General features: G+C 51.0%; 1 protein-coding gene across 1 annotated transcript in view; it reads left to right on the forward strand.

Annotated features, from left to right (window-relative positions):
- SLC44A2 (solute carrier family 44 member 2) overlaps positions 1 to 14,075 on the forward strand; it is a 27,933-nt gene continuing 13,858 nt past the window's right edge. Inside the window, exon 1 of the mRNA XM_032311175.1 lies at positions 1 to 134. Within this exon, the coding sequence (XP_032167066.1) occupies positions 104 to 134 (31 nt within the window). The 5' untranslated portion in view covers positions 1 to 103. The remainder of the gene's footprint in view (positions 135 to 14,075) is intronic.

Genomic DNA, 14,075 nt, shown 5'->3' on the forward strand with positions numbered 1-14,075 from the left:
GGCGGGGCCGGGCCCGGGGCGGGGCGCTGCAGCCCGCGGAGCCTCCCGCCCGCGCGGGCTGGGGTCGCTCCGGCTCGGACTCCCCTCCCCGCCCGACGCGGCCATGGAGGACGAGCGGAAGGACGGAGCCTACGGTAGGAGCTGCCTCGGGCCCGGGGTCGCCTCTGCTGAGTTGGGGGACCTTGGGGGAGGGGTACCTCCGGGATTATAAACACTCGCGCTGCAGCTGGGGGCCCTCTCCTGCTTCCCGGCCCAGCATTCCGCTCTGCGCCGAGCCCACGCCCCCCTGCTCCGCCGGGTCTCCCTGCGTCCGCTCTCCCGGGAGCCCCCGCACCCCCTCCGGCTGATGGGCCGGGACGCACGGCGCATGCTCCGCCCGGGGAGGTCCCGTTATCTGGCGGCTCAGATGCCAGGCGGGGGAGGGGAGGCTTGGAGACCGGGGCTCGGAAAAGGCATAGGGCCCCGACTTCCCCAAATCCCCCTCTTCTGTTTGCCTTGGTCCACTTCTTTCTCCTGCTCGCATCTCCCGAGAAGTAGCCGTCCCGGGCTTCTGGCGAGATGGGGAAACTGAGGCACGCCTGGGCAGACCCAATGCTGCGGGGGTGGAAGCCAGTCGGTTCTTGCAAGCGGCCTGGAAGGACGGAAAGAAGGGCGCCCTCACCGAGGGGGCAGTAAAGAGGCAGGAAACCATTGAGAAACTTTCCCGGCCGCATGCAAGGGACTGGGGGTGTCTGCTACCGTTTCGCGAGGTCCCTGCAACGCGGACTCCCCTCCCGCGAACCTCGGCCTTCGGCTCCCGGCCCAGGAGTTGGGGCCAAGATGAGACTCCTCCCTACCCACGCCCTACAGTGCCTTCCTTCCCCGGGTTCCCACGGAGGGGAGTGCCATCCTCAGTTTCTCCTTTCTCTTCTCCATTTTGGGTCCCAGGGCTGAGCTGGGCACAGGTCCCACGTAGCACTCCCCTGGGGCAAAGGGGCGCCGCTGCCCCTCCTTGTGTGACAAGAACTTCCTGGAAACTGTGAGACAGAAAGCTTTGGGGAGGGGGCAGGAAACTGCTCAAAAATAATCAAGAAAAACAAAGCTGACAAGAGATGGGCCTCGTCCTGGCTGCTGCCATCAGGGACAGTGGCCTCAGCAGGGCAGAGAGAGAGAGACGGGTGGGGGAGACTGGGACCCTCCCTGCCCAGCCCAGCCTAGAGGGAAACACAGGGACCTGGCCATCACCCAGCCACTTCCCTCCCTGCCTGAAGCTGCTGGCCCAACCTCCAGGGGCCTCTTGCTCTTGGTTTTGGTTCAAGCCTCAGACCCTGTGGTCGGGGAGTGCTGGGCATCCCTTGGGTGTGGCTGGCTGTCTCTGGTCTGGGAATCTCAACTCAGAGCCCTGGCCAGGGCCTGAATCCTGTGGGCAGCAGCTGAGGGATCTTGGGTCTCTATAAGGCAGGGCTGGGGGGCCAGGGATGGCAGAGTGGACAGGGATGTAATTCACCAAGCCTTGAATTTGGCCAAAGGGAGCCAGCCAGCCATGGATGGACCTGAGCAAAACCTCCTAGGCCCGGCCAGACCCACACTCCAGACAGGGGACCTCTGTGCCCAACAGAGGTTGTGTTGGATGCCAGAAGCCCATTCCATCAACAAGCATTTACTGAGTGTGGTGCAGGCAGGGTCTAGACAGTGAACAAAGCAGAAAAACCCTCGAATAAATACATGATTTTAGGTTGTTGTAAGTGTTGTAGAGCAGAAAACAGGACAGCATGTGTGTGGGAGAATCCTCTGGGATTATTTTAGGTGACCAAGGGCTGGTGTTGGAGCCAAGGGCCGCTGGAAGATTTGGGAGAAGTGTGTTCTAGGCAGAAGGAACAGCAAACAAACCACATAATTGTTTTGCTCGAGGGCACAAGGATGCCTGAGGTGGAGACTTCAGCTGGTCTTAAAGCCAGGCCATCATCTGAGCTTCTAGAGGAGCCACCTGGCTTGACTCCTTGAAGTGGGGGGCGGGGAGGGGCAGGTCTCACTTGTTTTGTAAATTGTCCGTTCTTATCAACCAAAACCGTGGGGCCCCCAGGCGCCACAAGAAGTCCCTGCCTGAAAATGAAGAGCTTTCCTTTGGGAATAATGTTGCAAGAGTTGCTGAGAAATCCCAGTGCTCACATATCCCTTGTATCCCAATGCCTTCCGGTCCATCATGTTACCGTGAATTCAGGGGTGGTGACACCCAGGTTCAAATCCTACTTCTGACATTTACGATTGTGTGGCCATGGGTGTGTTGGAGACCTCTCGGATGCATTGGATCCTCGTCTGCAGGGCTGGGCAGACCACACTCACTGGTGGGCAGCATTTTCTGCAGTGGCTGGTGGGATCTACCTGCTCAGGAGGCCTCTGGGGACATGGATTTTCCTTGAGCTGATGGAAAAGCAGCCCTCTCTAAAAATAGACTTGGCTGGCCTGGGCAGGGCAGGAAGCTCCCTCCTCAGCAGACACCGTATCTAGAGAAATGGCTCCTGGCCCTGATGGATGGCAGCAATGGCTACTGCCATCCTTCCCACCCACTCTGGGCATGATCATGGAAAAAGATTCTAGAACCCAAAACAACAGACTCTCTCTGGGCTTTGGGGGTGGGTGGGTGGGAGGTGAGACCAAAGTAACAGGACTTGTTTATTTATTTTTTATTTTTTTAAAGATTTTATTTATTTATTTGACAGACAGAGATCACAAGTAGGCAGAGAGACAGGCAGAGAGAGAGGAGGAAGCAGGCCCCCCGCTAAGCATAGATCCCGATGCAGGGCTCGACCCTGAGATCATGACCTGAGCCGAAGGCAGAGGCTTAACCCACTGAGCCACCCAGGTGCCCCAACAGTGCTTGTTTAAAAAGCAGATTCCCTGGCCCCATTTTCTAGAGAATCCAACTTAGGCTGTGGGAATCTGGCATCTGGTTAAAAAAAAAAAATGTTGGGAGGGGATATTTACTTATTCATTGAAAGTTGGGTTTTTGTTGTTATTTTTGTTTTATGGGTGTTCCCCGCTCCAAAAGTTGGATACTTCAAAAGGATTCACATGCTTCAAAATACAAAGGATACAAAGACCGCGTAGCTTTATCATGAAAAGTCTCCCTCCTGCTTCCTCTCCCAGCCTGACACACCCTTCTTCTTGGCACACATCACTGTTCCAGCATCTTGTGCTTTCTTCCAAATGGAGTCTAGGCGTGCAAGACTAGTCTTAACTTCACGTGCAATTACATACATATTCTTTATCTAATGGCTGGGTTTTTTTTTTTTTTCCTTTTACAAAAATACCAGCAAATCTCTAGTGTGTTAATTCCACGAGGCAGGATTGTGTGTCTGTGTGTCTGAAGGTATGTCCGCAGTGCCTGGGACCTAGTAGGTACTCAACAGACACTTACACATGAAAAGATGTTTGTTTTACATGTTGCTTTCTTTGTTGATTTTTTTTTCATTTTTTGTTGCTTTCTTTGTTTAATATGTCTTGGAGACATGTCTCATGTCTGCCTGGAAAGCTTCTTTGGTGTTTTCTGACAGTTGCATAAAAATAGTGCATTTGTGGATGAACTGTCTTTTTTTTTTTTAAGATTTTATTTATTTACTGGACACAGAGAGAGATCACAAGGAGGCAGAGAGACAGGCAGAGAGAGAGGGGGAAGCAGGCTCCCCACTGGCAGAGAGCCCGATGCGGGGCTCGATCCCAGGACCCTGAGATCATGACCTGAGCCGGAGGCAGAGGCTTAACCCCTTGAGCCCACGGATAAACCATCTTATATTGAACCGATCTTATAGTTAACCAGTCAAGGGGAATATTTTAAGCTTTTTATTGAAGCAGACAATTCATACGTAAAAGGAAACAGATACTAACTGTATGAGGCTCCAGAAGTTTTCACAAGGTGAACACATCCATGAAATCAGCACCCACATCAGGGGGAACAAAAATATTACGAGCACCCCAAAAGCCCCTCATGTCCAGGGAGGGGACAATCAGTATTATTATTATTTTTTTTTAAGATTTTATTTATTTATTTGACAGAGAGAGATCACAAGTAGGCAGAGAGGCAGGCAGAGAGAGAGAGGAGGAAGCAGGCTCCCTGCTGAGCAGAGAGCCAGATGCGGGACTCCATCCCAGGACCCTGAGATCATGACCTGAGCCGAAGGCAGTGGCTTACCCCACTGAGCCACCCAGGCGCCCAGTATTATTATTTTAGTTTTAATTTTTTTGTGGTAAGAAACATCACATAAAATGTAGCAGCTTAGGGTGCCTGGGTGGCTCAGTTAGTTAAGCAATCGCCTTTGGCTCAGGTCATGATCCCAGAGTATCAGGATCCAGCTCCATGGGGAGTCTGCTTCTCCCTCTGACCTCCCCTCTCAGGCTCGCTCTCACTCTCTCTCTCAAATAAATAAATAAAATCTTTTAGAAAATGTAGCATCTTAATCATCTTTTTAAAAAGATTATTTATTTATTTATTTGACAGACAGAGATCACAAGTAGGCAGAGAGGCAGGCAGAGAAAGGAGGAAGCAGGCTCCCTGCTGAGCAGAGAGCCCGATGTGGGGCTCTATCCCAGGACTGTGGGATCATGACCTGAGCTGAAGGCAGAGGCTTTAACCCAATGAGCCACCCAGGCGCCCCAACATCTTAATCATTTTTGAAGTTGTACATTTCAATAGTGTTAAGTATAGGGGCGCCTGGGTGGCTCAGTCGGTTAAGTGATTTCAGCTTCCGTCATGATCTCAGGGTCACCTGAGTTCAAGCCCTGTGTTGGGCTCCATGCTGGGTGGAGCCTACTTAAAAAAAAAAAAGTGTTAACTTTATTTGCATTGTTGTCCTGAGGCCTGTTTTTGTTAAGCCAATAGACTAAGAATGACTCCATTGTTTATAAATTGTTGTTAAAAAAAAAAAAATAAAAGGAATATGTGACCAAAATGACATGTGAACCACAAAGCTTAAAATCTTAAATATGTGGCCTTTACCAGAAGAAAATCTGCAGAGCTTAAGTAAGGACCTTCCCATTACCCCCAGAAAGTTCTCTTATGCTACTCCCCAGTCAATCTCCAGAGCGAGACTTGTTTTTATTAATTAAAAAAAAATTTTTTTTAAGATTTTATTTAGGGGCGCCTGGGTGGCTCAGTGGGTTAAGCCTCTGTCTTCGTCTGGGGTCATGATCTCAGGGGCCTGGGATCGAGCCCCGCATCAGGCTCTCTGCTCAGCTGGGAGCCTGCCTCCTCCTCTCTCTCTGCCTGCCTCTCTGCCTACTTGTGATCTCTGTCAAATAAATAAATAAAATCTTTTAAAAAAAATAAAGATTTTATTTATTTGACAGAGAGAGAGAGACAGCGCAAGTGAGCACAAGCAGAGGGAGAGAGAGAAGCAGACACCCTGCTGAGGAGGGAGACCAACCCGGGGACTATCCCAGGACCCTGAGATCATGACCCGAGGTGAAGGCAGACAGGCGCCCCGGGAGACTTGTTTTTACATAAGATTTTAATCTCTTATGTAATAAAATTAATATATTCTCTCTATAGGGGCAGAGGAGTGGTGAAAATTAAAAATAATCCCTCGGGGCACCCGGGTGGCTCAGAGGCTTAAAGCCTCTGCTTTCGGCTCAGGTCATGATCCCAGGGTCCTGGGATCGAGCCCCACATGGGGCTCTGTGCTCCGTGGAGAGCCTGCTTCCTCCTCTCTCTCCCTGCCTGCCTCTCTGCCTACTTGTGATCTCTGTCTGTCAAATAAATAAATAAAATAAAAACAAGCTCTCAACCACCCGGAATATTTTAGCCTTCCAAGTAAAAGAGCCCTCTGCATCCTCTCGGCCAGCTGTCCTCATCCCAGAGGGGACGCGACCACGAAGCCCCTTGCAGGAGCTTAGCCTGTTAATTTCTGTGTGTTTTTTAAATGTTCCTCAGGCTGGTTTAATGACAAATGGTACTGTTCCCAGAGAGGGATACTATGTTGCCTTGTAAAAAAGTTGAAGTAGGTCTAAGCAACCTCGCTGATGGGAAACAAGGAGCAATTATGTTAGCTGTGGTAGAACAAAATTAGGAACAGGGTGTGTAACAGAACAGGGTGTGTGTTGGGAGAGCGGTAAAGAGCTACAAATTTGCTTATGCGTGTGTACTTAGACTCTGTCTGGAAGGAGGAAAGGGAAACCAGGTAGAGGAAGTTGGGCTCTGGGCCAAGGGCGAGAGGGAGAGTGATTTTCCTTAGTCTTTAGGTTTGTTCTGGTTGAAGTTTTTTACCCCATAAGCATAGGATTTACTTAACAGAAGCGAGTTTGTTCGTAACCCCCTTCAAACGGTTACGAACATGTGCGGGCATCGTGAGCCAGGTTGTGTTCTAGAGCCTGGAGACAGAGCAGGTGTTGCTGTCGTGGAGCTGGCGTTCTGGAGAGGGAAGCAGACAAGGTATTAGCATTAAGATACAGGAGGGATGGTCTTAGAATGGCAGAAAAGGGCTCAGGAGAAACATAATGCAGGAAAGAGGGGTAGGAGTCATCTGTAGGGCCTGGAGGCAGAGTTGAAAATTTTAAGACCACCGGAAGGTGACCAGAAGCGGGAGGGAGGGAGCTGTGTAGAATGTTTCAGGCAGAGGGCATGGCCTGTGGACTTGGGCTTCTGTACTGAGAGCGATGGGAGCCATTGAGAGTTCTGCGCAGAGGAGGGAGCTGGCCTGACTCAGGTGCTCACAGGTGCCCTCTGGCCTCTATAAGGTGCAGTGGCAGAAGTCAGGAGACCAGGACCAAGTTGATCACACTTATCCCGGTACACGGGTCATTAGGTACCAAGGTGCTAAGCAAACAAGCGTCTACAGAAAAGCTTACCACGGAGTTCTGACTCTCAGCCAGGTTCTAGAACCCAGCATCGCCTCTACTCCTCTGTCTTCTTCCTTGCCCTGTACCACCTGTACCCTTTGTGTCCCTGAACCTTTCATCTACCGAGTCTCAGTTTCTCCATCCATAAAATGGGGTTAACAACAGTATTGGCTCCCTCTTGAGGCCGCCTCCAGAGTTCAGTGAACCGTTGCAGGTAACACTTAGCCAAGAGCTTGGTCCCTGGTAAAAGTCCAGGGTGTGGGGGTACACCACGGAGCATAGAGTTCAAGGGCATGGTTGTCAAGAGCAGAGTTCAAATCCCAGCTCCTCCTGGCTGTATGATTTGGGGCAAGTCATGAAGCATCCCTGTGCCTTGGTTTCTGTATTGGGCCCTCTACGCTCAGAGCCTTGTGAGGATGACAGGAGCTTCTAGAAATAAATGTCTGCTTTGGTGCCCAATGCAGGCCCAGCACATAGTAGGGGCTCTGTCTTTTACTCTTAGCGTTGTGACCAGGAATGTCACTCTTGGCTTTCCTACCGGGACGCTATCCCTAGACTCTTATCAAAGGGACTCATGTGGGTGGCTGGGATCCCGTTCCCCAGGCACAGATTTCTGGGAAGTGAGGGGTAAGCCGGCCTGGCTGCGTGGGTGAGGCCCTGGGCTGCTGTAGGCCGTGGAGACTTGGCCGGAATCTGGAGGCTGTGGGGGCTGGGTGGTACTTGACGCCCTGGCCCTGGCATTACGACCGAGCAGCCTGGATCGGTTTCCTTATCTTCTACAGCCACTGCACCGGCTGGGACGGCCTTTGTGCCCAGCGAGGCCAGGACCCAAGGGTTGCCTCCCCCACCCAGTCTAGCGTATTGGCCCAGCTTTCCCGTACCTTCTCCCCTCGCTGTTCCATCTTCAGTTCTGCCTCCCTCCGTATCTGCTGAGGAAAAGGCCTGGGTTGGATGCAGAAGGGCCTTGGTTCAATTCACACAGCTCCCTCACTGGCTATGTGGTCTGAACCTGTGGCCTCATTTTGCCCTCTCTGTCAAATGGGACCATGCCCCTTGTTAGTGTTCATTGAGCCTCAGACCTGTGCTAAGTGCTTTTTGAGCAGTGAATTCTGACAACACCCACGAAGCAAAATGTCAGTATTAATTCCACTCTCCAGATGGGAAGATGGCAGCCGGGAGAGGGAAAGGGCGTGTGCATCGCCCTAGCCCTCCTGGGGGCAATGAGAACCACTCCTGGTTGTTACAGAGAGAGCATGCCGGGGCACCCGGGTGGCTCAGTGGGTTCAGCATCTGACTTCAGCTCAGGTCATGGTCTCAGGGTCCTGGGATCGAGCCCCAATCTGGGCTCCCCGCTCAGCAGGGAGTCTGCTTGTCCTTCTCCCTCTGCTGTCTGTCCCTGCTTGTGCTATCTCTGTCTCTCTTTCAAATAAATAAAATCTTAAAACACACACACACACAAAACAAAGAAAGCATGTGAAATCCACTGGCACAGAATCGGGCTCAACACTCGGTTCAGGGCCTTGAGACCAGGGGGTGGCAAACTGTTTCTGCCAAGGGCCAGAGAGTAAACATTTTCAGCTCTGCAGGCCACGTACGATCTGTCCCTACTACCCAGCTCTACTGCTGAAGCCTGAAAACAACCACAAACAACATGAGAAGGAACCAGCATGGGCGGGTACCAAGAAAAATTAACTTACAGCTGCCGACATTTGAATTCCATATAATTTGCACGTAACAAAATAGCCTTCCTCTTTTGATGGTTTTCATCCCTTCAAAAATGTAAAGACCATTCTTAGTTCTGGGTCATCTGGAGACAGACCGTGGGTGGATTCCTGCCCACCACCGTCCCATGACAGTTTGTCAACCCCTGGTTATGCTGTGTGATGGGCGGAGTAATAGTCCCCGCACCCCAAAGATGTCCACGATCTAACTTCTGGAGCCTGTGACTGTGTCACCTTACAGGACAAAAGGGAATTTGCAGATGAGATTAAATGTAGGATCTTTTTTTTTTTTTTAAATATTTTGTTTATTTATTTGACAGAGAGAGATCACAAGTAGGCAGAGAGGCAGGCCGAGAGAGGAGGGAGCAGGCTTCCCACCGAGCAGAGAGCCTGATGCGGGGCTTGATCCCAGGACCCTGGGATCATGACCTAAGCCATTTTTTAATTTAAGGCATCTTTTAAAATATTTTTTTAAAGATTTTATTTATTTGTTTGAGAGAGACAGTGAGAGAGAGCATGAGCCAGGAGAAGGTCAGAGAGAGAAGCAGACTCCCCGTGGAGCTGGGAGCCCGATGCGGGACTCGATCCTGGGACTCCAGGATCATGAACTGAGCCAAAGGCAGTCGTCCAACCAACTGAGCCACGCAGGGGTCCCTGTGGTTTCTTTTTTTAAAAAATATTTTTTTAATTTATTTGACAGAGAGATCACAAGTAGGCAGAGAGGCAGGCAGAGAGTGGGGGCAAGCAGGCTCCCCGCCCAGCAGAGAGCCTGATGCGAGGCCGGATCCCAGGACCCTGAGATCATGACCCGAACCAAAGGCAGAGGCTTAACCTACCAAGCCACCCAGGTGCCCCTGGGTGGTCATTTGTTACAGCAGCCCTGGGCATCTCATCCAAAGCTAAAGCACAAGCTGGGTGGGTAGCCCTACTCTGTGGCTTACCACGGGTACACAATTCGCTGGGGGTCCCCCATGTCTGCATCCCTCCAATGGAGGTAAGGACAGAATTCATCTAGCAAAGTTGCTGTGACATGTTGGAAAAGTGCCCGGCACATGGTAAGGGACGGTGAAACCGAGGAATCAGGGCATCTCTCCTGTTACTAGTTTGCAGTGTTGTTGCCAAGACTCAGCAAGTTCTCATCCTGCAGGTTTGGATCAGACTCAATGATCAGAATCCAGGAGTATTCAACCTGCCCCCCTCCTGCCCCCCATCCTTGCTAACATTAATGAGAGCTCCTGGAACCCATCAGATGGCTTTAACCACTGTTCCCTCTGGTATTTCTTGAGAGATGCCAATACCAACGCCAAGCCTGTGGCAGGTGTTCCCCTGTATCTTTAGTTCCATCTCACAGAGAGACAACTCAGTTTCAAGCAGCAAGATCATGGCCCCATTGTCCCATCCACAGCCACCAACTTCTCTCAGAGCTGAAACCTCTCTCTGTGTCTTGCCCTCCCCAGCCTGGCCAGGTCATGCTCCTGCTCAAAGACTCTCAGTGACTCCCACTCACCCATCAAACCTAGAGTAGGGACCCTCCACTTGTTGCTAGGTAGCTGGGCAAGCCACTTCCCCTTGCTGAGCCTTGGTTTCCTCCACTGTAAAATGGGTTGATGGTAGGAGGTCCAGTATAATGAGGACAGAGCTAGAGTCTGATAGGCACTCCTCAGCCAGCACCAGCCACTTTTTTTTTTCTTTACGATTTTATTGATCCGAGAGTGAGAGAGAGAGACCAGAGACCGTGAGAGAGAGCTCGAGCATGAGTGAGGGGAGGAGCAGAGGGAGAGGGAGAAGCAGACTCCCAGCTGAACACAGAGCCCGACAGGGGGCTCGATCCTGGGACCCTGGGATCATGACCTGAGCAGAAGGCAGACGCTCAATCAGCTGAGAGCCCCCCAGGCGCCCCAGCTGTTTATGGTTTCTTCCCCTCTGCCAGTCTGGCTGCCTTTCAAGAGATACAGGACGCCTCCTGTATCCCTTATCTCTTCTCCACCCTTACCGGTCTCCCCTATCGGATGGTGGAAATACGTTCCTGTGTTTTCCCTTCATACTCGTAATAGTTCCGAGTTTTTATCTATTTTGCGTGATTAATGCATGTGGAATTTATTTGGTATGTGTTGGGGGTGAGGTTAGCTTTTTTCCTTCCTATTGCAATCAAGGCTTATGACGAATTGATTTATCCTTTCCCTGCCCACTGAAAATTCCACATTTATCATGTATTAAATACTTTATATATAAAATTCACAGATTAGTTTCTTAAATGCATGCACCTGGAAACCTCTAAGCAGTGTTTTTACTCTCAGCCTTAGCTAGCTTTCTTTCTTTCTTTTTTTTTAAGATACTATTTATTGGGGCACCTGGGTGGCTCAGTGGGTTAAGCCTCTGCCTTCCGCTCAGGTCATGATCTCAGGGTCCTGGGATCGAGTCCCACATCAGGCTCTCTGCTTGGCCGGGAGCCTGCTACCCCCTCTCTCTCTGCCTGCCTCCCTGCCTACTTGTGATCTCTCTTTGTCAAATAAATAAATAAAAATTTTAAAAAGATACTATTTATTTATGTGAAGGAGGGCGTGTACATACACACTCAAGCTGGGACACAGGCTAGGGAGGGAGGGGGAGCAGAGGGAGAGAGAGAATCCCAAGCAGATTCCAAGCTGTGCAGAGTCCCGCAGGACTCTGAGATCATGGCCTGAGCTGAAATCAAGTGTTGGACACTTAACCGACCGAGCCACCCAGGCGCCGCCAGTCTTAGCTGTCTATAAATGGTTTGTGTACTGTGGTTATTCACTCAACAAACACTGAGTACCAGGTGGAATTTTGGGCCCTGGGAACAGTTGTTAACAGAACAGACATAAATCCCTGTCCTTGTGCCGGGAATAGGCCAGGGGGCAGACAATAAATAAGCCATATGTAAATGGGGTGATGAGGTGGCGGGGGAAAGGGATGCTGTTTTGGATAGGATGGTCAGAAAAAGCCTCTCTGAGGAGGGGATAATTGAACAGAGGCCTGAATTAACTGGAGCCACATGGACATCTCTGGGAAGAGTTTTCTAGGTAGAGGGAACAGCCTGTGCAAAGGTCCTGAGGTAAGACCTTACCTGGTGAGTTTGTGGTTTGGTTAATAAGGCCAGTGAAAATTAAAAAAAAAAAAAAAAAAAAAAAATGAGGCCAGTGAAGCTGAAGCAAACGAGTGAAGGGGAGAGAGGCAGGGGACCCAGCAGAGCATATGGGGCCTTATGGGGCATGGTGAAGAGGGGGTGAAAGCCATGGAAGGTTCTGGGCAGAAGTGTTAACAGCCTTCTCTGGCTGCTGTGGAGGGAACAGACAGTGAGGGGAGAGGGAGGGTGGGAGCCAAGAGAGCAGGGTGGAGGGAGCTGCCTGCACTGGCCCTGGCAGGAAACCACAGCAGTGTGACAAGGGCTTGGGTTCTTGATAAATTCTGAAGGCAGAGCTGAGGGACCCCAGGTCTCTGGTCTGAGCACTTGGGGAGACGAAGCTGCCTTTTCTTTTTTTTTTCTTTTTTTTTTTTTTTAAAGATTTTATTTATTTATTTGACAGAGAGAGATCACAAGTAGGCAGAGAGGCAGGCAGAGAGAGAGGAGGAAGCAGGCTCCCCGCTGAGCAGAGAGCCCGATGCGGGACTCCATTCCAGGACCCTGAGATCATGACCTGAGCCGAAGGCAGCGGCTTAACCCACTGAGCCACCCAGGTGCCCCGAAGCTGCCTTTTCTGAGCCGGGGCAGGGCGGGGACCACCAGGGGCTTGCCTGTGGCTATGGTGAATGTGAGACCTCCGGGAGACAGGCGTTACAGGGGTGCACAGCCCTGGGGACCAACGTTGATGGATCATCAGGGTGGAGCTGGTGGCTGGAGTCCTGAGTCAGCAAGAGTGTCCCCAAGGGACCTAATGTAGCTGGAAAGAAGCTGTAGCCTGTGCCTAGCTTGTTTTATTTATTTATTTATTTTTGTGGTCCACTGCTTGGACTGGGTAGGTAGAACCAGCCAGCCTTGGGGTTGGCAGAGACCACAGGAACCACAGGGTTTCTTTGGGAGGCCTGGTCACCCGAGGGCGTGGCTTGGCACCTTGAACCTCCCCTGTTTGCTAAAGACTGTGGGCCAGGGGTCAGGCGGGGCTTCCATAGCTGGAGGCCCTTGGGGTGGGGGGGAGGCGCATCGCTCTAGGGACAAGCTGAGTTAGTGACCAGAGAGCCCCACCAGGGGATGCTTGACTTTGAGGTAGCGCAGTTACTGAGCACCAACTGTATGTGACCACACTTTTGAACCCTGTTGGTGACTGTGCTATGGCACCAACGGTCATCGACCACACTATGAAGTATATCGCTGACCTCCAAAGCTGTTGGGGGTGCAGTGACAACAGCCCCGTGATTGAGGGAGCATACAGTTAGTTGGCTTGGGGAGTGGATGGTTGGTGCGTAAGAATACAGTAAGGGGGGTATAGCCAGCTGTGTGCCCCTATGCTGACTGTATACCCTCACACTGGCTATACAAACTTCTTTACCAACTCTATACCTTGCACCAGATGTATACCCCCACCCCTGCTGTGTACCCCACATTGACTAAACACCCCCATGGCAACTGTCTACCTCTTTGTTGGCTGTATGCCACCACACCAGCTGTGCCGCATACTGGCGGTCTCCTCGTACCTATACAACCCACAGCAGTTAAACATCCTGACCCTGACTAGGGTGTATCTGCGCCAACTATAAATTTCTGTGCCAGCTGTATACCTCCTGATATCCTGTGATGGGTCTGTGACCAGTCTTGGTTTGCTACTTTTGAGGGGGCTCAGGGTAGGCAGGACACCGGCTGAATTGTCCTCTGGCTTGGATAGGGGCAGAAGGAAATGTTGGAATCTAGGGCCGTTTGGTCAGGATGTCAGCTCTACAAGAACAGACCCACAAAATTGGGTCTCTCGGCTGCCACCATGCTTAGTGCCCAGCCCTGGGCCAGCACCTAGTATGTGCTCCATAAATACTTGCTCTACAAAACAGTGGCTTCAGGATTCATAATCAGGCTATGCGAAGGGATGGGGAGCTCAGGTGTCTAGTCTTGGGGGCCGCAAAGTGCCAGGCGGGGAAGGGGCATCTGGGTGGCCAGTCTCATTTTGCCAGTCTTCAAAAGACTAGCAATGTAGGTGTTGTTTTTTTTTTTTTTTAAGATTTTTTTAATTTAATTTTTACATTTTTAAATAAACATACGTATTTTTATCCCCAGGGGTACAGGTCTGTGAATCGCCAGGTTTACACATTTCACAGCGCTCACCATAGCACATACCCTCCCCAATGTCCATATCCCCACACCCCTCTGCTGTCCCCCTCCCCCCAGCAACCCTCAGTCTGTTTTTTGAGATTGAGTCTTTTATGGTTTGTCGTGGGTTTTTTTTTTTTATTCCTTTTTTAAGATTTTATTTATTCATGAGAGATGAGAGAGAGGCACAGGGAGCCTGATGTGGGACTTGATCCCAGGACTCCAGGATAATGACCCGAGCTGAAGGCAGACCCCTTCACCAACTGAGCCACCCAGGCGGCCCGCGA

Source organism: Mustela erminea, chromosome 1 (genome assembly GCF_009829155.1).
Source record: "Mustela erminea isolate mMusErm1 chromosome 1, mMusErm1.Pri, whole genome shotgun sequence".
NCBI lineage: Eukaryota > Metazoa > Chordata > Mammalia > Carnivora > Mustelidae > Mustela > Mustela erminea.